At 42.8% G+C, this 23,532-nt stretch overlaps 1 protein-coding gene across 1 annotated transcript; it reads right to left on the bottom strand.

Moving 5' to 3' along the window:
- Positions 1 to 15,121: 15,121 nt before the first annotated feature.
- Positions 15,122 to 23,153, bottom strand: CCR9 (C-C motif chemokine receptor 9). The gene is made up of 2 exons (XM_007951738.2): positions 23,133 to 23,153; positions 15,122 to 16,204 (listed from the first exon to the last, which is right to left on the bottom strand). The coding sequence occupies exons 1-2, from the start codon at positions 23,151 to 23,153 to the stop codon at positions 15,122 to 15,124; spliced, it is 1,104 nt and encodes a 367-aa protein (XP_007949929.1).
- Between the last annotated feature and the right edge of the window lie 379 nt (positions 23,154 to 23,532).

Below are 23,532 nucleotides of genomic sequence, written 5' to 3'. Positions count from 1 at the left end.
AAATCCGGGAGCCTCCACCACACAGTCCCAGTTGCACCTCACCCCAGCCTACTGAGCTGCTGAGTAATCCAAGGTGACAAAAAAAAAGTCTCCACTCAAGGGTTTCCAAGCCCAGTGTTCAAATCTGGACAGTTCTGACCCAATTCAGTGTCCTGGACTCCATGGCAGTTGAGCGGTGCCATGTCTCTTCCTGCCACATCTCCTAGCAGGCACTGGAGGATGTAGCGATTCCCCAGGTGACTCAGAAGGACACTCTCAGCAAGGTCAGCCCTTTCAGTATGAAGATGCGTGGGAAAAAAATCTGACGAGAAGAGCTCCCCACCTACACACATCTGAAAAACAAATTGATGGTGAAATCTGCCACCCGAAATGAGAAAACGGACTTTTTCTGAGGAGCAGTTGAAGATGAAGCCGTCAATAACTACTGGGGGAGGGGGAGGGCGTTAAGCATAGCTATTACGAAAGACATTGAAGTGGGTTAGAGTTGAAAGAAAGGTCAACCTGTTGCTTTTCCCACACAGGCTGTTTTCTGAAGAAGGACAGTAAAGTCTGGCTGAAAGTGATGGCTGAAATTCTGGCGTTTGATATGTCCTCCCTCCCCCATCCCCTGAGCTCTGTGGGAGGACAGAGGCTCCTGTGGTTTCCTCACACCTTCTGGTACCTACACCTTGAGGTTATCTCAGAGTTGGCGACCCTGTCTGAACCCTAAAAGGAACTGAGTCTTAGCTAAAAAATGAGCAAAGTGAGACAGGCCTCACCAAACCTGAGATGGCATGTGTTTTTAACAAAAGGAACTCCTGTTTCTACATTAAGTTTAGCTTCAGGCCCGCAGGTCAACAGAATCGTTAAAGAAAGATGACTTCAGGAAGCCCTACCAAGACTTCTGCTCCCAAGGAGGACTGTGACTGAGCCATGGAAGAGAGAAGGAAACATAAACATGTGTCTCCCAGGTCAGTGGGTCAGGTGCTGTCTTCTCCCTGGTGTGACAAAGGAAAGCTGGTTAAAGGAGAGAAAAGAAGGGGGATAAAAGAACAGGAAAGCAAAGAAGGGGTGAGGAAAGACAAACAGAAAGGGTCTTCCCCGGAGGCTGGGAGGAGGGCTGGACCCAAGGCTATGTTATAGGTGTCATCTTGAACCTATGATTCATAAAAATCCATGTGAAAGGAACAGTGGGGAAGTGGTGGTGTTGAAATGGCCAAAAGTCAGCCATCACATCCAGTGGAGGCAACATTTTAATGTAAGCAAGACCTACACCATTTATAGAACAAACATAACAAGTAGTGACTACAGACATGGAAAAGATAATCCAGTTTGTTCCTTTGCCTCTGAAGCTAGCTGCCAAGCCCCCACTTCACAGAAGAGGAAGGGTCCATATGTGGAATCACAGGCCTTCTAAAGGCAGCTCTTCTCCACCAGCAACGTTCCCACGGAACTGCTGGGTGTTGTCAGGAAGAGGGTCATTCATGCCTCAGAGATGACCCTGGGGAAGATGGATAGGGAAGCCAGAACCAGTCCTTGATCAGGCCTATGGCCTGTTTGGTTCTGGCAACTCTAGAGTAAGTGTCCTAAAAGACAAGAAGTGGGAGCTGCCAATCTCTTAAGGACTGGGCCCAAAAACTGACACAGCATCACTTGCATGGTATTCTATTGGTCAAGCAAACACAGAGCCCACTCACATTTAAGGAAATGTGTTTTGATGGAAGGAGCATCAAGGAATTTGTGGCCACCCTTATTCCACCAACCTTATACTGTCAACTTCAGTACTTTCTTGCCAAACTCTCCAGGTTTCCTGGAGACCTCCTGGAGTAATTTTTCTAGCTCTTTCTGGCCTGAACTACTATCACACAGATCATGCGAATTTCAGAAGCAAAGCTCTTGAGCTGGGTGGTATACCTGTTGCTGGGTAGACAAAAATGAACATAAACATACAAAGTATATGGCCTCAGGGAGCTGAGAGACCAAACATGGGTATCAGAAGTTTGAGACACACAAAATAATGTCTAATTACAAATTGAGATGAGTGCTATGAAGCAACAGGACAGCAGTGTCCTACACAGTGCAATAACGGGCATCAGTTTAGGCTCTGGACCTGAGCTAAGCAGGTGTTCAGTTGCGGCTCCTGGGCCTTTGCCATATCATCCCATCATCCGAGGTACTGGGCCATATTAGCAGTTACCACAGTAATTGCTAATTACTTCTAGGGAGAAGTATCACTTCAGCCAACTCTCAATTTAAGTGTTGTTTATGTTGTCCAGAGATTTCCAGATGGCATATGTCAAATGTGCTGGGAAATGAAGCATTCAGGGTCTAGAAGGTGAAGAGCCTGCAGAAAAATGAGGTTCAGTGACTCAGGCAGAGACAGGCTCCCTAGAGCAGCCGGCCTGGCCACAGAGTCAGGTTGAGCAAAGACAGCTAGGTGGAGCAGGCACACTGTTTGTGCAGATGGTCAGCATGTAGGCCAACATCAGAGCAGGAAATCCCTGCAGTAGCCACATCCTTTCATGCGCACTTCCAAGGGCGATAGACCAGGAGGAAGTGCTGACCCTGGGGAGGAGGACTGGTAAGAGCTCCTCAGGATGTGAGGCTGGGATCTGGCAAAAGTCTCCAGCCCAGGCAGGTCAAGGACTGGAGCACTAAGACTGACAGTCCAGCACCAAGGAAGGAGAGCAACGTGGATGCCCAGCCCTGCAGACCAGGACAGCAATGCCCTGCCTGCCCCCTCAGGTCTCATTGTTGCAGAAGAGACTGGGGCCACATGGGTGTCAGCAGTGGGGTGGTACCTGGATCCCACACCATGTCCTTTTGGACTATGTGGGGCCAAGGGAAGCCATGGATGTGTCTTGTACACGTGAGAGAGGAGCTAGGGAAGATAGAGGCAGGTGAGTGAGGAGGGAAGCTGACATCAGCTGTTGTACGGTCCAGACTCAGCCCAGGCTTGCGGACATATGTCCTTGGACATGTGTGCACACATACCTCCAGTGTAATCTTTGGCTCCATCATAGGGAATTGAAACTCCACTGCTATGTGTGTTTAAGGAATGGGCCAGAATGTTCTCGATACTTTGAGGGATAATGACATCATCCTTTGCCGGTACACCCTCATGGAGTACTCTTTTTTTTTTTTTTTTTTTTTAACTTTGTATTGTGTTTTGGGTGAAAATTTACAGAATAAATCTGTTTTCCATTCAATAATTCATACACATTTTGTTATATGTCATTCATTGCAGTCCCTTTCAATGTCACATCTTTCATCCTACTTCTTCCCTGTTTCTCGTTCCCATCTCTTCTTCTTTCCGAATGCTTCATGCCTTCTGAACTTTGTTCTTGGACAAATCCTGCCCTTTTGTTCTCAAATGATTGATTGTTCTAAGGAGCGTGTACCCCCCTAGTGTTATTGTCCTGTAATCCTGACCATAGTTTTATTGAAAATTGAGCCACGGAGTTATTTGTTTCTAGGCTTGAAGAGTGACTAAAGGCTTCCACACGTTTCTGTCAGACCAGTAAGCATGATCTTTTTTATGATTTTGAGTTTTGTTCCACATTTTTCTCCCAGTCAACCCAAGACCTTCTCATGTGATCCCTTTCAGAGCAGTCAGTAGTGGTAGGTAGGCATCTTCCTACTTCTTCTGGTCTCAGGGTCATGGAGGCTGAAGTTCACATGGTCCCTTAGTCCTTTGGACTAATTGTTTCCAAGCATCTTTGACTTTCTTTACACTTCTTTATGCCAAACAGGGAGGGACCAATAGCTGCATATTAGATGGCTGTTCACAAGCTTTTAGGACCCCAGTTGCTACTCACAAAAGTAGGATATAGAATATTTTCTTTGTGGATTATATCATGCCAATTGACTTTGATGTGCCCCTCAACCCCAAGCTATGGTCCTGAGCCCCCAGACCCAGCAACTCACTCCTTCAAAGCTTTTGGTTATATCCACCAGCCACTCCTCGGAATGAAGGTTGGGCAATCTACTTCAGTAGTGATACCGCCTCAGAAACCCAAGGAGGGGTTGCTATGAGTCGGGTCTGACTCAATGGCACATAACAACAACAACAACAAAGAAGTTGCCACAACTTTGCCCCCTGTATGCTCTACTATATTGATAGATATATTTGCAGCACATGTAAATACATATGTAGAAATACTCTTTGTCAAACCTATGTGTATTCGTGGGTATAGTCCCTTTCTCCTTCCCACACCTGCTCAGCTTGTATGTCTATGTATCCACTTATAGATTATTGTTACTACTGTTGTTGCAGGATTGTGTATGTAGTAATATTTACCTCTGTTGCCTTTAACTCTTGTACTCCTCCCAATGTCTTCCTTTGCCCTGATCATTTTTTCTGACCTACCCCTTGTTGCATATTGCCTTCCCCTTTACCCAAGTTAATATGTCTACCCCTAGATAACGTTTTACCCTCCCTTCCCTTTCTGATAATCATCAAAGAATGTTTCTTTTTGTGTGAAAACTTGTTCCTGATTCTTAACAATAGTTGTTCCCATGCAATATTTGCCCTTTTGTGATTGAGTGACTTCACTCAGCATGTCTTCTGAGTTCATCCATGTTTTGAGGTGTTTCACAGATTCATTGTTATTCTTTAACATTGTGTAATATTTCACTGTATATGTACCATATTTTGGTCATCTATTTACCCACTGATAGGCAGTTAGGTTATTTCCATCTTTTTGCTATTGTGAATAGTGCTGTGATGAACATGTAATGTCACAGCTCTTTTGTCTAAGATATAGACCTAGTAGTGGGATTGCTGGATCATATGTTATTGCTATTTCCACCTTTTTAAGGAAGCACAATAATGCAATTCCACCTGCAGTGTATTGAGGGTTCCAATCTCTCCACACTCTCACCAGCATTCGTTGTTTTCTCTTTTTTTGAACTATGCTATTAATGCTGGGGTAAGATAAGGCACTCTGAAACTCAAGGAGGGGTCGCTATGAGTCGGATCTGACTCCATAGCAGTGCATTTGACTTTTTTGGTTTGTAATGGAGCCCTGGTGGTATAGTGCTAAGGTATTTGACTGCTAACCAGAAGGCTGGCAGTTCAGACCCACCAGCCACTCCTCAAAAGGAAGATTGGGCAATCCACTTCTGTAGACATACTGCCTGGGAAACCCAAGGAGGGGTCACTGTGAGTCAGAAACCACTCGATGGCAGTGAGTTTGGGTTTTTTTGTTGTTGTTGTTTGAAAGGTTAATCATTGCAAGCTCTTCACGTGTTTCTTGGCAACCGGAATGCCTTCTTTGATGAAATATCTATTCATGTCTTCTGCCTATTTTTTATTTGGATTTTTAGGTTTTTTGTTAGTAAGATGTTAAAATGTAAGTTTTCTATACATTTTAGAGATTAGTCCCTTGTCTGATAGGTTGTTGCCATAATTTTTTTCCTAGTTCTATGGGTTCTCTTTTTACTCTTTTGGTGACATTTTTTTTTATGGAAATAAGTGTCTAATTTTTAGAAAGTTTGCCCTCTGCTCTTCATGCTTTTTTAGTTATGTTTGATGGTGTATTTATGCCATGCATTAGGGCCTCTAGGTTTGTCCCTGTTTTTTAGTTGATGATCTTTAGAGTTTGGGGTTTCCATTTAGATCTTTGATCCTTCCTGAGTTCATTTCTGTATATGATGTGAGATACCAGTCCTGTTCCATTTTTCTGCAAATGAATATCCAGTTTTGCCAGCACCGTTTCTCTTCCCCATTTAATGGGTTTTGGCCCTTTATCAAAGATCAGCTGCCCATGGGTGAAAGGATTTATTTCTGGGTTCTCAGTTCTGTTCTATTGCTCTATGTGTCTGTCATTGTACCAGTACCAGACTGTTTTGACCACCGTGGCTGTGTAGTAGCTTTTGAGATTGGTGGACGCAAGGCCTCCTACTTTGTTCTTCTTGTTTAGTAGTGCTTTGCTTATACAGAGTCTCTTTCCTTTCTACGTAAAGTTGGTGGTAAGTTTTTACATTTCTTTAAAGAAAGATGATGGAATCTGGGTCAAGATTGCATTTTATCTGCAGATTGCTTTGGGTAGTATTGACATTTTCCTGATGTTAAGTCTTGGTATCAATCAGCAGGGTATATCCTTCCATTTATGTATATCTCATTTGGTTTCTTGTAGTAGCATTTTGTAATTTTTTTTGTGTAGGCCTTTTGTATCTCTGGTTAGATTTATTCCCAAGTACTTCATCTTTTGGGTGGTTATTGTAAATGGTATGTTTTCTTAATTTCCTTTTCAGAGTTCTCTTCATTAGTGTAAAGGAATTCAACTGATTTTTGTATATTGATCTTGTACCCTGTCACTTTGCTGAATCCTTTAATAAATTCTATAATTTTCTTTCTGAGTCTTTGGGATTTTGTATGTATAGGATGATGTTGCCTGCAAATAGAGATAATTTGACTTCTTTGCCAATTCTTTAAGTGCATTTTATTTCCCTCTCTTGCCTTATTGCTCTAGCTAGGATTTCCAATATGATATTGAACAGCAGTGGGGATAAAGGGCATCCTTGTCTGGTACAGGTTCACAGGGGTAATGTTTTCAGTCTCTCTCTGTTGAGACAAATGTCCGTTGATTTTATATATGTGCCCTTAACTATGCTGAGAAATTTCCCTTTTATTCGTATTTTTTTGCATTTTTGTCAGGAATGGATGTTAGATGTCTTTTCTGCATTCATTGACATAATCATGTGGTTCTTTTCCTTTGTTTTGTTCATGTTGTGCATTATGTTGATTGGATTTCTAATGTTGAACCATCTCTGCATATCTGGTTTGATTCCCACTTAGTCATGATGTACTATTTTTTTATATGTTATTTGATTCTATAGGCTAAGATTTTGTTGAGAATTTTTGTGGCTGTTCATGAGGGATTTGGTCTATAATTTTCTTTTTTAGTGGTATCTTTGCCTGGCTTTGGTATCAGGGTCATACTCACTTCATAAAAGGAACTTGGGAGTATTCCCTTCTTTGTTATATTCTGGAATAGTTTGAGTAGAATTGATGTTACCTCTTCTGTGAATGTTTGATAGAATTTGCCAAGGAAGCCTTTTGGGCCAGGACTTTTTTTGTTGGGAGGTTTTCTATGACTTGTTCAATTTCTTCTTTTGTGATGAGTCTGTTCATATTTTCTACCTCAGTCTGTGTTAATTTAGGTAGAGAGTGTGTTTCTAGAAATTGGTCCATTTCTTCTAGTTTTTTAAATTTGTTAACGTACAGTTGTTCATAGTATTCTACTTTCATTTTAATTTCAATTGGTTCCGTTGTGATGTTGCCCATTTCATTTCTTATTCATGTTATTTGCATCTTCTCCTTTCCATTGGTAAATTTGCCAGTGGTTTGTCAATTTTATTAATCCTTTCAAAGAATCAACTTCTAGTTTTACTGAGTCTATTTTCTCTTTCATATATTTCTGCTCTAATCTTTATTATTTCATTTCTTCTGATAGCTGTGGGCTTATTTTGCTGCTCCGTTTCTAAGTTTTGGAGATGTTGGTTTTGGTTCTCTCTTCTTTATTTATGTGCACTTGTTGCTATAAATTACCCTCTGAGCACTGCTTTTGCTGTGTCCCAAAGATTTTGTGTTTTCATTCTTATTTGATTCAAGGATTTTTTTATTATTATTATTATTTCTTGTATTAATTAGTAGTTTTAAAACAGAACATTACTCAGTTTCCATATTTTTTTCCTTGATCTTTCTATTATTGATTTTTAATTTTATTGTGCTCTAATCTGAAAAGATGCTTTGCAGTATTTCAATGTTTTTAATTTTATTGAGGCTTGCTTTGTGGCCTAGCATATGATCTGTTCTGGAGAATGTTCCGTGTGCACTGGAAAAGTATTGTGCTGTGTTGGGTGGAGTTCCACCTATGTCCTGTATATATCTATGAGGTCAAGTTGGTTGATTGTGTTGTTTAATTCTATGTCTTTGTTGAGTTTCTTTCTAGTTGTTCTTTCATTGAAAGTAGTGTATTAAAGTCTCCTACTACTATTGTGGAGTTGTCTATTCTTCTTTCCAATTCTATTAAAGTTTGATTTATGTATTTTGGGGCTCTTTCATTGACATTTATTATAATCTTGTTTGATCGACCCATTAATTATTATATAATGTCCTTCTTTGTCTCTTATGCTGGTTTTTGTCTTAAAGTCTATTTTGCCCGAAATTAATATTACCACTCCTGATCTTTTATGATTGTCATTTGCTTGATTTATTATTTCCATCCTTTGACTTTTAATCTTTCTGTGAATCTGTTAAGGTACCTAGATGTAATTCTTTTGAATTCCTTATCAGGTAGTTCCAATGCCATTCTTCTTCAGGAAGGTTTTCTGGCTCTGTATTTGGGTCACTTGTTTGTGCCACTCTGTCTTGCTTCTTCGTATGAACTGAGATTGTCTGCTATCTGTGAGACATTGTGGTGGTGTTGTATTTGTATTTAATTGGTGATTATATGTTGGTGTATTTCACCCAGGGTTTTGTTAGTTTGGTTTTTCTCTTTAGTTTGTTTTGATATATCTGAGCAAGCAGGTGGTTGTGCTACTCTGCTTACTAGTTTGGCAGCACTTGGGTACTCACTACCTGTCTCCTCATGGGTGTGCTAGAGGATGAGATTGTGTGCACAGTTCTCTGTTTGCTGTCCATGTAAAACAGTTGAGGGCAGGTTGGGGTAGTGTTGGCTGCTGTCTATCATAGATCAGGTGGTGCAGGAGCAAGTGGTGGCCCTCACCCAGTGCATGGGCTGTGGTAGGTGCAGATGTGGTTGGACAGTGCGGGCAGGGTTGCTGTCTCCCGCTGTGTGGGACAAAAAAAAAAAAAAATAATAATGCAAACAATGACAAAATAATAAGTAAAAAATAAATGAACAATAGGCAGAAAAAAAAATAAAAGACAAAGATAAAAACTAGGGAAAGGAAAAGAGAATAGTAAGAAAAAATAAGAAAATTGAAAAAAAAGGAAAACAAAGGAAGGGAAAAAAGACAGGAAAAAGAAAAGAGGAAATAAGAAAAAACATAAAACAAAGGAAGAGAAAGAAAAGAAAAGAAGGAAAGAAGAAATCTGGGGGAGGCAGGGCACAGAGGGAGTTTTCCTGCCAGCTGAGGAGGCAGCAACAGGCAGGACACATAATTCTGGAAAAAGTTCCTGCTGACCTAGAAGGCAGCTGGAGACAAGGCACCCAGTCCCAGATGTTCCTGCTGGCTTAGTAGGTGGCTGTGACAGGGTGCCTTCTCCCAGAGGAGTTCCTGCTGATCTACAGGTGGCTGGAGGCAGGGCACCTGGTCCTGGGAGGAGTTCCTGCTGGTGGCTGGGGGCAGAGCTCCTCATTTTAGAAGGAGTTCCTGCCAGCCAGAAGGTAGCTAGAGGTAGTCCACCTGGTCCTGGACCAAGTTCCTGCCAGTCTAGCAAGTGGGTGGGAGTGGGAGAAACCCACACCTCTGGTCACTGGGAGCATGTGGAGAATAAGGGGACGATCACACATTTCTGATCACCAGCTACCAGTGTGGGCAGCTGTGCAGTCCTGGGTGAACAGAGATGATTATAGATTGCTGCCCTGATCAGAATGCTGCTTTCAGAAATTCAAAATGGCCATGCTGTGTCAGGCCACATTACAATTCACCACTACAGTTGTCTTCCTGTTTATTGTTTTCATTCAAGTGGTATTTGATCCACTTCTTTGCCTTTTCCTTTGAAGTTCAGGATTCCAAGATTATCATCTGCATCTCTTCATTTGTTGTACAGGGTCTGGATAGTTTGTCTGCCTAGTCCACCATCTTGCCAGAAGTTCTTTCCATGGCACAGTTTTGAAGAATTAAGTCAACAGGACTGTGGCTGTCACATGCTGTCATTTAGAGTTTATGTGCAATAGGATCTGAAGGGGGTTGCTGTTCAAGCCCATACCCTGTCCATCTTTGCATCCCCTGATACTTGGCACTAGTATCCAGCTTTGTGAATGTTGGTTGACCCTCCAAAGCAATAGCTGGTATGTCTGACTATGTTGGGCAAGGAAGGATAGTATCACAGGCAAAAATCCCAGCCTTAAGGGTAGACACACCCCGGTTCATGTCCTGGCCTTGCCAAGGTTCACGTGTGACCTTGTTCCTTCACTTGTAAAATGAGTTTAATACCAATATCTACCTGGCACAGAGTAAACATGTAATAGATGATAGCTAAAGTTCCTGAGGGGATGCAATGTCTGTCCTGTATTCCACAAGCCCTTGGCATGCAGCTGATCACAAGAACATCTGCTGAATGGCTGAAGCATGATCAGACAAGATTGGTGTGCTCGGTTTTACAAGATGAGTTGTATCTAATACACACAGGGCATTTGTGTATGTGGGCAGAGGGGTGTTTAACATATATACCAGATTAGGTATGCACACAAAGTTACTAGTCCAAGGACTTATCCAGGGAGGCTCTGTGCTTCTTCTAATGTATGAGCCTTGTCTGAGGACTGTCTTCAGATTAGCTCATACACCACACAAGCACAACAGCCTCGTGAATGTCACCCAAGGAGCATCCCCTGATAGGGCCTTCCATATCATTTTCCATGACTAGGTCCACACAGGTCTAGGTGTTTCCATATTTCTGGAATGTAAATGCCGAGACAAGGATTATTCTTTTCTCCATTATAATCTCAGTGAGTAGAACAGGGACTAGCTCATAGTACATATAGAAATATTTGTTAAAGGAATGAATGAGCATTCTGCAGGTCTGAAAGACAATCCAAAGAGATCAAATCTCTAGTCATCCAAGATGACTACTCCAAAACAACAATCTCTACTTGGATATGAATTTTATGATGTATTGACTTAAAATTAATTTCAAAGTATTTTTGCATTTACAAAGTCAACCTCTTTTTACGGTAATGAAAACACATCACATTTCATCCAGTTACCTGAGTTATTATTTATAGAGTTTTAGTAAAATGTAATTGTATATTTCAATTTCTCCTTTATCTTTATTTCAGCAAGTATTCACACAACATACTTTCTAAAACTATTGAATGGATCACAACGTCCTTGTACATTTCTCCACATTGATTCTTCCACAGGGATGGATAAACCTGTTACTGAAACCTAGTTTAATATGAATGTAGCGTGGTCTTTTATATGTCATCACTTAAAGAGTAAGACCCTTCGACAACAACCCACTGCCATCAAGTCAGTTCTGACTCATAGCAACTCCCATTGGGTTTCCAAGGCAGTAAATCTTTATGGAAGGAGCTCTGGTAGCATAGTGCCTAAGGCACTTGACTGCTAACCAGAAGGCTGGTGGTTCAAACCCACCAGCCACTCCTCGGAAGGAAGGTTGGGCAATCCTACTTCCGTAGTGATACTGCCTCGGAAACCCAAGGAGGGGTCGCTATGAGTCGGGGCCGACTCGATGGCAAATAACAACAACAACAACAACAAGTCTTTATGGAAGTAGATTACCCCATCTTCCTTCCATGGAGTGGCTGGTGGGTTTGAACCACTAACCTTCTAGCTAGTGGTCAAATGCCTTAGGAACTATGCCACCAGAGCTCCTTTTTTGACAACAAAGGACACTTAAAATCTTTCAAATGTAATACAGTTGCAATATATGTTTAATCCTAAATTGAAACTGTGTTAGCACTGGGATAGTCCAACAGTAACAGCCAAGTCCTAAAGGAAGCCCTGGGCTTTGGGTGTGATCACAGCGCATTAGGCTGCAACACAGGGCTCCTAATTCTTGTGGTGTTCCCTATAAATCAGAGAAGAATAAGGGGTCCCGGGCATGTTTTTCCAACTAACATACATTGGCCAAATTCTTAATTATCATTAAAGTCCCAGTAAGTCTCCATGATAGCGCCCTTAACTAACTTTAGGCAGAGTGTAGATTCAACTAACAGCCATGAGTCCCTCCTTCCACTTTCTACCCTGCCTACCATCCTCAGCTCCACCAGGGCTCCCATGATGAAGAGTATCAGAACCATAGTATCAAAAGGCCACAGAACAGAAAAGCCAAACTCAATCATGTTCTTACCATCTAATTGCACGATATTATATAGGTGTGGCACAGTGGGTAAAGTGTGAGGCTGCTAACCAAAAGGTCAGTGATTCAAACTCATGGATGAACCCACTCTGAGGGAAAAAGATAGGTAAGTCTGTTGCTCTAAAGATTTACGGCCTCCCACGGGCCAGTTCTACTCTGTCCTGTAGGGTTGCTTTGAGTTGAAATCAACTCGGCAGCAGTGGATTTGGTTTTGATTTCGTATATAGGTGTGGCCAGGCCTTGTTGCTTATTCTTTCATGTTCTTAAAAGGAAGCCATCTGGGTCTTCTCCTAGAAATGGAGTCAAATGGATAGTTCTGTCCACAAACTGACATTGGAGAAGCCATTCTCCCCTTAACTATAAGTGGTCTGTGTTGAATTGTGGCCCTTGCTCATGTGCTGGTCCCAGGCCAGTGCTTGTTTCACCATCCACCCACCCACACTGGCAGCGTGGGGATGGTTAGCTAGGGCTTATGTGACCCTCTCTCCCTCTGTTGCTGCCGTATTCCCTTCACTTTATTGTTGTTGTGAGGTGCCGTCGAGTCGGACCCGACTCATAGCAACCCCTTCTTGAGTTTCCGAGGCAGTATCACAACGGAAGTAGATTGCCCAACCGTCCTTATGAGGAGTGGCTGGTGGGTTTGAACCACCAGCCTTCTGGTTAGCAGTCAAGTGCCTTAGGCACTATGCTACCAGAGCTCCTCCATTCACTTTAGTTCTCACTAATTTGTGCTTTAGGAGGCCTTGGTGAGTTAGTGGTAGAATTCTCACCTTCCATTCAGGAGAGCCGAGTTTGATTCCCAGCCACTGCACCTCATGAGCAGCCCCCACCCCTCTGTCAGTGGCGGCCCTTGTGTGGCTCTATTGCTGAACTAGTTTCAGTGGAGCTTCCAGACTCATATGGACTAGGAAGAAAGGCCTGGCAATCACCTTCTGAAAACCAGCTAGTGAAAACCCTATGGATCACAGTTGTCTGATCCATAACCCATCATGGGGCTGGTGCAGGAATGGGCAGCATTTTGTTCCATTGTGCATGGGGTCTCCTTGAGTCTAGGGGTGACTCAAAGGCAGCTAACAACAGCAATAGGTGCTTTAGAAGTGGGTGAGGAGAAAAAGGATCATATGACAGAATCAGGTGCTTTTGTGTCCCCTTTCAGACAGGATGACATTCGAACTGAAACCATAGCCACTCACAGTGCACTGGGAAGCCCAAACGCTTCCTCTAGAGCAAGTGGCAAAGCCAGGAGTAGTTTGTGATGCTGCTCGAATAATCTGCCTTGGAAATTCTATTTGACTAACTAGGGACCTCTGGGGGAGCTCTGGTAGCATAGTGCCTAAGGCACTTGACTGCTAACCAGAAGGCTGGCGGTTCAAACCCATCAGCCACTCCTTGGAAGGAAGATGGGGCAATCTACTTCCGTAGTGATACTGCCTTGAAAACCAAGGAGTGGTCACTATGAGTCGGGTCCGACTCAACAGTACATAACAACAACAACAGGGACCTCTGGTGGTGCAGTGGCTAAAACATTTGGCTGCTAACTAAGAGGTCAGTGGTTCGAGCCCACCAACTACTCTGTAGGAGAAATATGAGTATCTGTTTCCATAAAAGTTTAAGAGCTCTGGTGGTGTAGTGCCTAAGGCATTTGACTGCTAACCAGAAGGTTGGCAGTTCAAAGCCCCCAGCCACTCCTTGGAAGGAAGACTGGGCAGTCTACTTTGTAGAGATACCACCTCAGAAACCCAAGGAGGGGTTGCTGTGAGTCAGAACTGACTTGACAGCAGTGAGTTTGGTTTGGTTTAACTAGGAAAACCTCAGAAAATAAATTTGGCCAGAAGAAAGGGGGAGAAAAAAAAAACTATTAGTCACCCAAGATGGTTTTAACATGTTTGGAGATTTTATTTCCTTATCTCTGTCTCTCTTACTCTTCACACTCTTAATATGACTGTTTGATCTGTAATTGCACACATTTACAATATGGAGACAGGATGCAGAAAGTGACAAGCAACAGATAGTTTTCAATATCAATTTAAAAGCACTTTTCCAAATATGTAAAATGTTTTTATTTTTTATAAATTTGTCAAGCAGTTAAAAGAAAGATGCAACGCAAAAGTGAATTATATTACTTTCTTTCACCTAATCTCTGATTTGAAAGCTTTTGAAAATGTTAGCGCTACAGAGTGGAAAAAAAAAAAAATGGAGGAAGCATGGAGGCAAATATCCTTCAAGCAGCTCCAGAAAGAAGAGGCTGACTAGGACCAACCCATTTCATAAGGGAGCAGACACAGTGGGCCAGCAATAGTGCAGTTTCACAGAGTCAGCCCAGAACAGAGCCAGAGCTTGTTCCCACCAACATAGTCATTATTCTCTCTCCATGTGCTATGACACTCACTGTGAGGACACCAGGAGACAAGCTAAATCTGCACCCATATCAACCTGCAGCAGATATGGAATCTCAGAACCTCCAACAGGATGCAGAAATGGGTTGGGAGCCAACAGGATCAGGTGACTTGGCATGGTCAGCCCTGTAGATAATTCCAAAGTAGGAACAAGGACCCTCACTGGCCCAGAATAGATCAAAGACACAAAGGAGAACTACATCTGAGACCCTGGGTCAAGAATCCATAAAATCTGGCATGGGTATCAGGTCCCCACACTAGGGTAGAAATTCCCCAAAGATGGCAGTCTCCATGCAACCTGCTTCTGTGGAATATGGCATGGCCAGTGCTCTTGTGTTTCATTTTAGAGATGGTGTAAGAACTGAAGCCACAATGTTTCCCAGGCAACTGAGACAGTTAAGCACTTCATCTATAAGACAAATGTATGAGTGCTCAAGTGAGGAGCAAAGCCAGGGTGGTCTACGGTGCTCTCCATTAGCCCTCCTCAAACATCATAGGTATTACAGTCAAGAGCCACACAACAGTCTACTAGGGTAGCCAATCAGCTTTGAAAATTCTGCTGTGGCAAAATCTGACTAAAACTAGTAATGTCATTCAGATGTCTCCTTTTCTGAGTTTTTATTTTTCTCATTTTCTTTCTTCAGTTTCTTTCTGGTCTCTCAGTAGGGAAGCTGCACCTTTGTTTCTTATTACTTCCCAAAGGACCATCCATCTCAGAGAAGGTCCCTCAGATGGAGAGAGCCCCCGAGGTTGTCTCAAGCAACACAGATGACAGCTTCAGGCTTCCCTCTCTCCTTGTGAATGAAACCCACTGAGCCTGGCTGATGCAACCCAAGTTCCTCAGGGTTTTCATGAGATCACGGCGAAATCTCTCACCCACGAAAACATACAGTACAGGGTTCAGGCAACTGTGGAAAAAGGCAATGGTCTGAGTGACCTGGAAGCAGATATCAATGGTGATGGACATGGCACAGTTGGAATTGAATATGGTGTAGGCATCGATGGTCTGCACCAGCAGGATGCAGTTGTAGGGGAACTGAGATAAACCGAAGGCAGTAAGGACTGTGATGGTCACCCTTAAGGCCTTGTGCTTGGATGACTTCTTGGCTTGGAGCAGGGTGTGAATGATGATGGTGTAGCAACAAGCTATGACCACAAGGGGAAGAAAGAACCCCACAATGACATTCAGGGTCAGGACAACTGACTTCACTTTGGTGGTCACATCACTAGGGTAAACCATGGTGCAGATGGTGATGTCATCGTCCCCCTTCACTTGGCTATACAGGATTTCTGGGATGCAGAGCACAGCTGCCATCATCCAGATGGTGACACAAACCATTTTGCTGTACAGAAGCCTTTTCTGCCTCCAGTTCTGTGCCTTCATAGCCTGGGCAATGGCTATGTACCTGTCCACACTGATGCACATGATCAGCAACATGCAGCTGTAGAAGTTCATCTTGTACGTGGCATTGACCACTTTGCACATGAAGGTCTGGAATCTCCACTGGTCAGCAGCAGCAATGGCCCAGAAGGGAAGAGTGACAAGAAAGAGAAGGTCAGCAATTGCCAAATTCAAAAGAAACATGTCAGTCATGGTCTTCACTCTTGTGCAGTACCAGTAGACAAGGATGACCAGACTGTTCCCCACAGCCCCCGCAATGAATATGAGCCAGTACACGGGTGGCAGGAAATGGCTTGCAAACTGCCGGACATTGTTTTTCTTGCAGAGTAGGTCCGTTAAGTTCATGAAGTCCTGCATGGAAGGCGTGGATTCGTCGTTGTACTCATCAGGCATATTAGGGATAAAGGTCTGCAAGGGGACAAAAGACAACATTAGGTCAGGGACAATCTTTTTGAGGTTCTGTCTGATAGTAGAGGCATGGACCATTTGACCCTTCCAACACCAAGTCTATGATAAGACAAAAGAAATATATGCCTAAGAAGCAGGGATTCTGGCAGTATATGCTTTGGTTGTAGAATATTTATTCAAGAAAAGTTTTTGAGAACATATTATGTGCCAGGTACTATGCTAGATGCTAAAAAATAGTGGTGTCAACTAGGATTGGTGTCACTGAGTACAATCACTCATGGTGTTACCCCATGACCTCTTCCCATGCCAGACCATACAGGATCCTTGTTTGTTGTTGTTAGGTACCATTAAGTCGATTCTAATTTATAGCAACCCTGACCACAACAGAATGAAACACTGCCCAGTCCTGCACCATCCTCACAATCATTGCAATGTTTCAGCCTATTAATGAACCCTTAGAAATATTTATTATCAATTTCAAACATAGAACAATATGTGATAAGTATAGTTATAAATTGATTAAGTGTAATATTTCTTAGATTCTGTGAATGTTAACAACAAAACTGTTTTTATAAAATCTCTCTACATTGAATTACATCATTAGTAACTGAGCTGAGGTCTTCTTTGATTTTTCTCATTCTTTTCCTTTAATCACTACTTCATTCTCAAGAAAGTTATTGATATGGGTTCACAAATATACTAACCCACAATATTGGAGCTAAAACACCAGAAAATTTGACAAAAACACGGGCAGCAATGAAAACAATAGTGTGTGCTTGTAACACAGGCAGATGAAAACATGTGATTCAAAGCATCACTGTAATTGAATAATAATGACAGCTCTGACAAGAGGGATTGAAAAAAAAAAAAACAAGCTCACTGCTTTCGAGTTGGTCCCAACGTATAGCGACCCCTCCTTGGGTTTCTAGGGTGGTATCTCTATGGAAGTAGATTGCCTAACTTTCCTTCTGAGGAGTGGCTGGTGGGTTTGAACCAAACCTCCAGACCTCTGGTTGGCCTTAGGCACTATGCCACCAGAGTTTCCACACATGGGTACAAATGCATGCACCCACACTCACACAATTCATATGCACACATATACATATGCAAACACACACACCTCTTATTAAGTTTCCATGGGTTCCTGGCCATGAAGCCATCAGAACCCCAGAAGCCATCCCAGAACTACTGCTAGGGGAAGAGGAAATAAAGGCCGGAGAGGAGGACCCTGAGACATGAGCATATGACTGAGTCATAATCTGGGATGGAGAGAGATGGGAGGAGAAGGGATGCAGGGATGGAGGCGTGAGTCAGTCCTGCATCTGTCTGGTCCCAAAGCCTCCACCCACAGACCCTCAGACACTTGCATTTTCCCACCAGTCCTCAACCCAAGGCTCTCATGAGGGCTCCCAAATTCTACCAGGTACCACCAGGTCTCCTTCTCTTCCCCCAGGGCCAAAGGACAGTCCTTTCCAAATCCTATCTCTACCTTTTTTTTCCTCAGGCATATCTGACAGTTGTAAAACTAATCTGCATTCATTTGAACTGCAAGTTACTCCAAATCCACAATAGACTTTTATTTTAAATATTAAATACGTAATACTATCAAATAAGTATAAATAATAGTTGATATACTTAAATATTCTATTGAAATAATAAAATATTCTCTGTGAGTCTTCTACTAGCTGTGTTCTCCCTGTCTATGTTGTGTTGTTGTTAGTTGCCATGAAGTCGGTTCTGATTTATAGCGACCCCATGTGTGCAGATTAGAACTGCTCCATAGGATTTTCAAGCAGATAACCTTTTGGAAGCAGATTGCCAGTCCTGTCTTCCAAGGCAGCTCTACATGGGTTTGAACTGCCAACCTTTTGGCTAGTACTCCAGCACTTAAATGTTCATGCTGCTCAGAGACTTCTCTCTTTGTCTATATACTTTATCATTTCCACCTGCTTCTAGTATATGAGGCCATGTTTTGGATGGAGAATGTCTGCATATTATATCTCCTTCTTTGAAGTTCACAATCCTCATGAGCGTATTAAAGACTCTGAAAAGCCATGTGTAACTCATTTTATTTTAACTGCACATTAGCACAGTAAAGGCTATGAGAAGTCCTTCAGAATCTGCTAGTTTTTCTTTAAAAATTTCCCAAACTTAGCAGCCATATAGATGCAACGATGGGTCTCTCCTCGTCCAGCACAAAAAGAATGAAGAAAACCAAAGATTCATGGAAACAATTAGTCCTAATGACCAGTATACCATGTGATCCACAGCCTATATGACTATGAGACCAGAAGAACTAGATGGTGCCCAGCTACCAATGTCAACCACTCAGAGGGATATCTATGTAGGAGACCCTGGATAGAGAGGGAGAACAATGTGGAACAAAACTCAAAAGCATTTGGAAAGAAAAAAGGGGTGGGGGACCAGGTTTGCTGGTCTGATAGAGCCTGGTGGAACCACTGAGATTATGGCCCCTAGCTGCCCTTCAGGTCTAGAATTGAACCCACACCTGTGGCTTCCAGTCAAGCAAAAGACAGGCATAGGAGTTGAACATTAATACACTTCTTGGAGAGAACAATCATGGGAGAAAGAAGGGCTGTTTATGCACAAGAAGACAGCTCAGGGGGCAGGGGTGCATGGAGCGATGTACATAGGGAAGAGGTGACTGTTGGGAGGAAGTGGGAGGGGAGCTATTGCATTGTGGTGAATTGTGGTCAATGTCATGAGACAAAGTGTATGTGAACTGCTGTATGGAAAGTGAATTTGCTCTGTAAATTTTCAGCCAAATCACTATATATATATATATAGGAGCTCTGGTAGTGTAGTGCCTAAGGCACTTGACTGCTAACCAGAAGGCTGGCGGTTCAAACCCACCAGCCACTCCTCGGAAAGAAGATGGGGCAATCTACTTCTGTAGTGATACTGCTTCGGAAACCCAAGGAGGGGTCACTATGAGTTGGGTCCGACTCAACGGCACATAACAACAACAAATATATATATAAATTAAGGGGGAAAAAATTTCCCAAACTTATGTGAACATGGGACCTGTTGTGTGTGTGTTGGTGGAGTGCTTATCAAGATATCAGAGGACACTAAGTTCCCTGATTCCCTGATAAAGGGCAGTAGATATCAGGAAGCTGTTGTCTCCTGAATTCTGAAGCTCATCCTAAGAATGACCAAGGGATGGTCCTGCCACAAAAAGAAAGACCCCAGGAGGCAGGATCCTGGAGATGGGTCTTCAGGGAAAGTAGCCTGAAATGGCCCACTGAGAAAAACCCCTCTCCCATTGTACATATAATTGCTCCTTAAGCCCAACTAGTCCCCAGTTTATGTTTAAAGAGTTCCCTTCTGGGTTTGGTTGTTGTCTGGAAACTCAGTCTCTTGGGTGGACAGATCTCATGGCAACACATATCTTGGTGAAGACACTGGGAGAATTCTGTCGACATGGGAGCCTCACAAAGTCATGGCCTGGGACTCCAGGCTCAGAGGTCCCCAGGAAGGTAACTCCAGAAGAGGTCATCTCTGAGTAGACTTTGAGTGAAAGGAAGAGCTTTGGGGTGGAGGAAAGACTAAGGAGAGCACAGAGACCAACAAACAGGAGTCCAAAAGCATTAGAGGCTGGGAGGATGACGCTGTGGAGTAAAGTCCATAAAGCCAAGCAGATGGGCAGATGTCAACTGTGGCTGAGCACAATGATTTAGCATGAAACTCAGCTTTTGTCAAGCTTTTTAAAACGGTGTTGTTGTTTTCCAAATAGCTCTGATAGACTTTCCTATGAGCCTGAGCCAAGCCCAGAGACTGACAGCATCCCCTCTCACAGTGAGGGCCCAGAGGTTCTCACAGAGGGGAGGTGCCTGCTCCATGGGCCTGTCAAACCAGTGCTCCCCCCATGGCAGGCAGTTTCATGGACAATGTAATGAGGAGGAAAAAGAAGAGAGAAAGAGGAAGGGAAGGGATCCAAGAAAGGACACACTTGACACAGAGGGACAACTTCTAAGCGATCAGTTGCCATAGAGTTGATTCTAACTCATGGAGACCCATGTGTGTCAGAATGGAATTGTGCTCCAGAAGGTTTTCAATGGCTGATTTTTTCCAAGTAGAACATAGGCCTTCCTTCCAAGACACTTCTGGGTGGACTCAAGCTGCCAACCTTTCAGTTAGCAGCCAAGTGTGTGAACCATTTGTACCACCGCTGTTAGCAACCTAGAATCCCCTATTAGCAAAAGAATAAAATAGAGCTTGTTTCTTCTTTGGCTATGAGGAGTGACCATTTGTTAGCGTAGACAGGAGCTGATGCTTTGTGAGAGCAGTGTTTTGTTGAAAATTCAGCTATCTGTCTGGATTAAGAAGATGGCATGTTCATCCCAGGCTTGGGAAACGTACATTCGCTACTTCTCATCTATGGGCAATAAAATATTGAAATGTATTCACTCACTGAACAAATAGTTACTGAACAATTTATGCATTATAAGCAAGGAAGCAACTTCCGAAGGAAACCATTAGAGTTGACAATAGAAAGAGAAATGGACCAAGATATTAAAAAGTTTAACAGGCCTCTACTTGCCAGATCTTAGCCCAAGTCAAGCCTTTGGATGGGGCAGGGATGAGGCACACAGGGATGACAGGAAGCCTGGTGTTTCAAGGGTACTAAAGCTGGCCCTGAGTGCAGCTCCAACCCCTCACCTTCGAGAGAGGAAGATGGGAAAAGAAAGGGGAGAGTAAAGAAGAAGGGGGAAGAGGGAAGAGAGGAGAGGAGGGGAGGGATGCACCTGTTATTATCCACCCACACTGGGAATCAGGCCCACACATGTCCCTTCTTCTTCCCACTTAGATTATTCTAGATACCTTTGAGCACAGAAGGTCATTGCTGGGGTGAAGTTGCCTCTTATCTGAGCCTGTCTTACAGAGCTCAGTGTGTGTTTCAAAGATGAAAGAGTTAAGGTCTTTTCCAAGATCCCAAATGAAATTGAATGACCATTAGGCTCAGAAGCAGCACTGGCTCTGCCACCCTGACCTGGCGCTATCACAGCATCAGTGATGGAAAGGCGTGTTCTAACTGCAGGAAGCGGGCAGCTGGGAGGCAAGAGACCTAAGGATCTAATTCCTGTCCGGCGGTGGGGGGGGGGGGAAGGCAACCTACCTCATAGGACAAAATTACCTTAAAAAAAAAAAACTACTTATTTATATGCAAGTATGTACCTATAAATATGTAATGTTAAAGAACCATGGACTGCCAGAAATGAACAAATGTATTCTGGAAGAAGTGCAGCCAAATGCTCCTTAGAAGCAAGAATGGCCAGACTTCATCTCACCTACTTTGGTCATGAGCTCAGAAGGGACCAGTCCCTGGAGAAGGATGTCATGCTTGGTAAAGTGGAGAGTCAGAGAAAAAGGGGAAGACCCTCAACAAGATGGATTGACATGAGACTACAATGGTGGGCTCAAGCACAGCAGGGACTGTGAGGAAGGTGCAGGACTGGGCAGTGTTTCATTCTGTTGGACGTACGGTCGCTATGAGTCGGAATCAACTTGATGGCACCTAACAACAGCAACAACAAAGAATCATTAGAGTAGCATGAATTTATTTGACATAAACTATTTCAACTGCTACTCTCCACAGATCATATAAACAAACCAACAGTGTACAATGAAGGAGAGTTTGTTAGCTCCACTAAGAAGGCTTGATTTCAATGATCTATATGTAAAACTGAGAGACTTTCTGTTTAAGAAAAGCAAGCCCCCAGATATTTTTGTAAGCCAGTTACGAACATAACAAAAGCCTAAGATTTGGTTCAATTCTACAATTGATTAGTGTTGATTGTAAAGTCGTGAATGATTCCCTGGGTAATGATTTTACTCACTAATTTTTGTTAGGCTCTTAGTCTCTTTCACAGAAATATATGTCATTACGTGTTTCTGTAAGGCCTTCTTAATGTTATGTGAGAAATGCAACTAATGTGTTTATCGTGAATCTTTTAAAAACAAATGAAATGGATTCTTCTTTGTCTCTTTTGCCTGAATTTCAAAACAGACGTATATAGAATTCAGCAAGGTCATGTTAAAAGAGCTCCTATAAAAATCTTTAGCTACTGCGACTAGTATACCATGCGATCTACAGCCAAACGACTATGAGACTAGAAAAACTAGATGGTACCCATCTACCACTGTCAACCACTTGGAGGGGAATCTATGTAGGAGATCCTGGATAGAGAGGGAGAACAATGTTGAATGAAACTCAAAATCATTTGGGAAAAAAAAGGGGGGACCAGGTTTGCTGGTCTGATGGAGCCTGGTGGAACCACTGAGACTATGGTCCCTAGCTGCCCTTCAGGTCTCGAACTGAACCTACACCTTATGGATTCCAGCCAAACAAAAGACAGCCATATGAGTTGAACATTTACCTGAGGTAGATACACTCCTTGGAGAAAACAATCATGGGAGAAAGAAGTGCTGTTTATGCACAGGGAGACAGCTCAGGGGGCAGGAGTGCATAGAGGGATGGACACAAGAAAAAGTAACTATGGGGAGGAAGTGGGAGGGGAGCTGTTGCATTGGGGTAAATTGTAATCAATGTCATGAGACAAGGTGTATGTGAACTGCTGTATGGAAAGTGAATTTGCTTTGTAAACTTTGACCCAAATCACAATTAAAAAAAAAAAGAAAAATGCTTAGCTACTAACAAAATTTATTTAATAGCATTTTCCTCTGGTCTTCACAATACACCCACAGCCCCTCTGACTCTTCATATACACAAATGTCTCTGTGCTGGGCAATGGCCACCCTGTAATCCTGGCACTGCTCAACAGAGATCCTACCTTGGGAATCCAGATGGAGAAATCCTTCCCTCACAATGGATTCCTTCTCACACCCCCAAAAAGGCAAGATAAGAGTGAATTTGGGGGAGCCTGAGGAGCATGGCAGTACTCACTGTGAATTCTGTGGGTGTCATGGTGGGTCAGATGCAAGCCTGCTCCTGGAAGAGAGGACAAAAATAAAAAAGATGATTTGATTGCAAATGAACAGTAACTACCAAACACCAAGAGATGGAGCTTAAATATTAAATCTGTTGATAGTGATGAAAAAAAGAAAAATCCCAAGCAAGAGTTAGAGTCCATGTTATATGAATACCAAGTCAAATATTCTAGATTTCAGATCATCTTGGTTGTTGATATAGAGACAAAAGAAACTGTCATTTGAATCTGTCATTCACTTCTTTGAATCGGGCTATCACCAGATTCTAGGATTCATTTTCTTTCTTTCTTTTTAATTTTTATTGTGATATTGGCAAAAGTTTACAAAGCAAATTCATTTTAGGATCCATTTTCTTT

Source organism: Orycteropus afer, unplaced genomic scaffold (assembly GCF_000298275.1).
Source record: "Orycteropus afer afer isolate SDZICR_OR568_19922 unplaced genomic scaffold, OryAfe1.0 scaffold00311, whole genome shotgun sequence".
Lineage (NCBI taxonomy): Eukaryota > Metazoa > Chordata > Mammalia > Tubulidentata > Orycteropodidae > Orycteropus > Orycteropus afer.
This window is presented reverse-complemented; position numbering and strand designations above follow the sequence as displayed.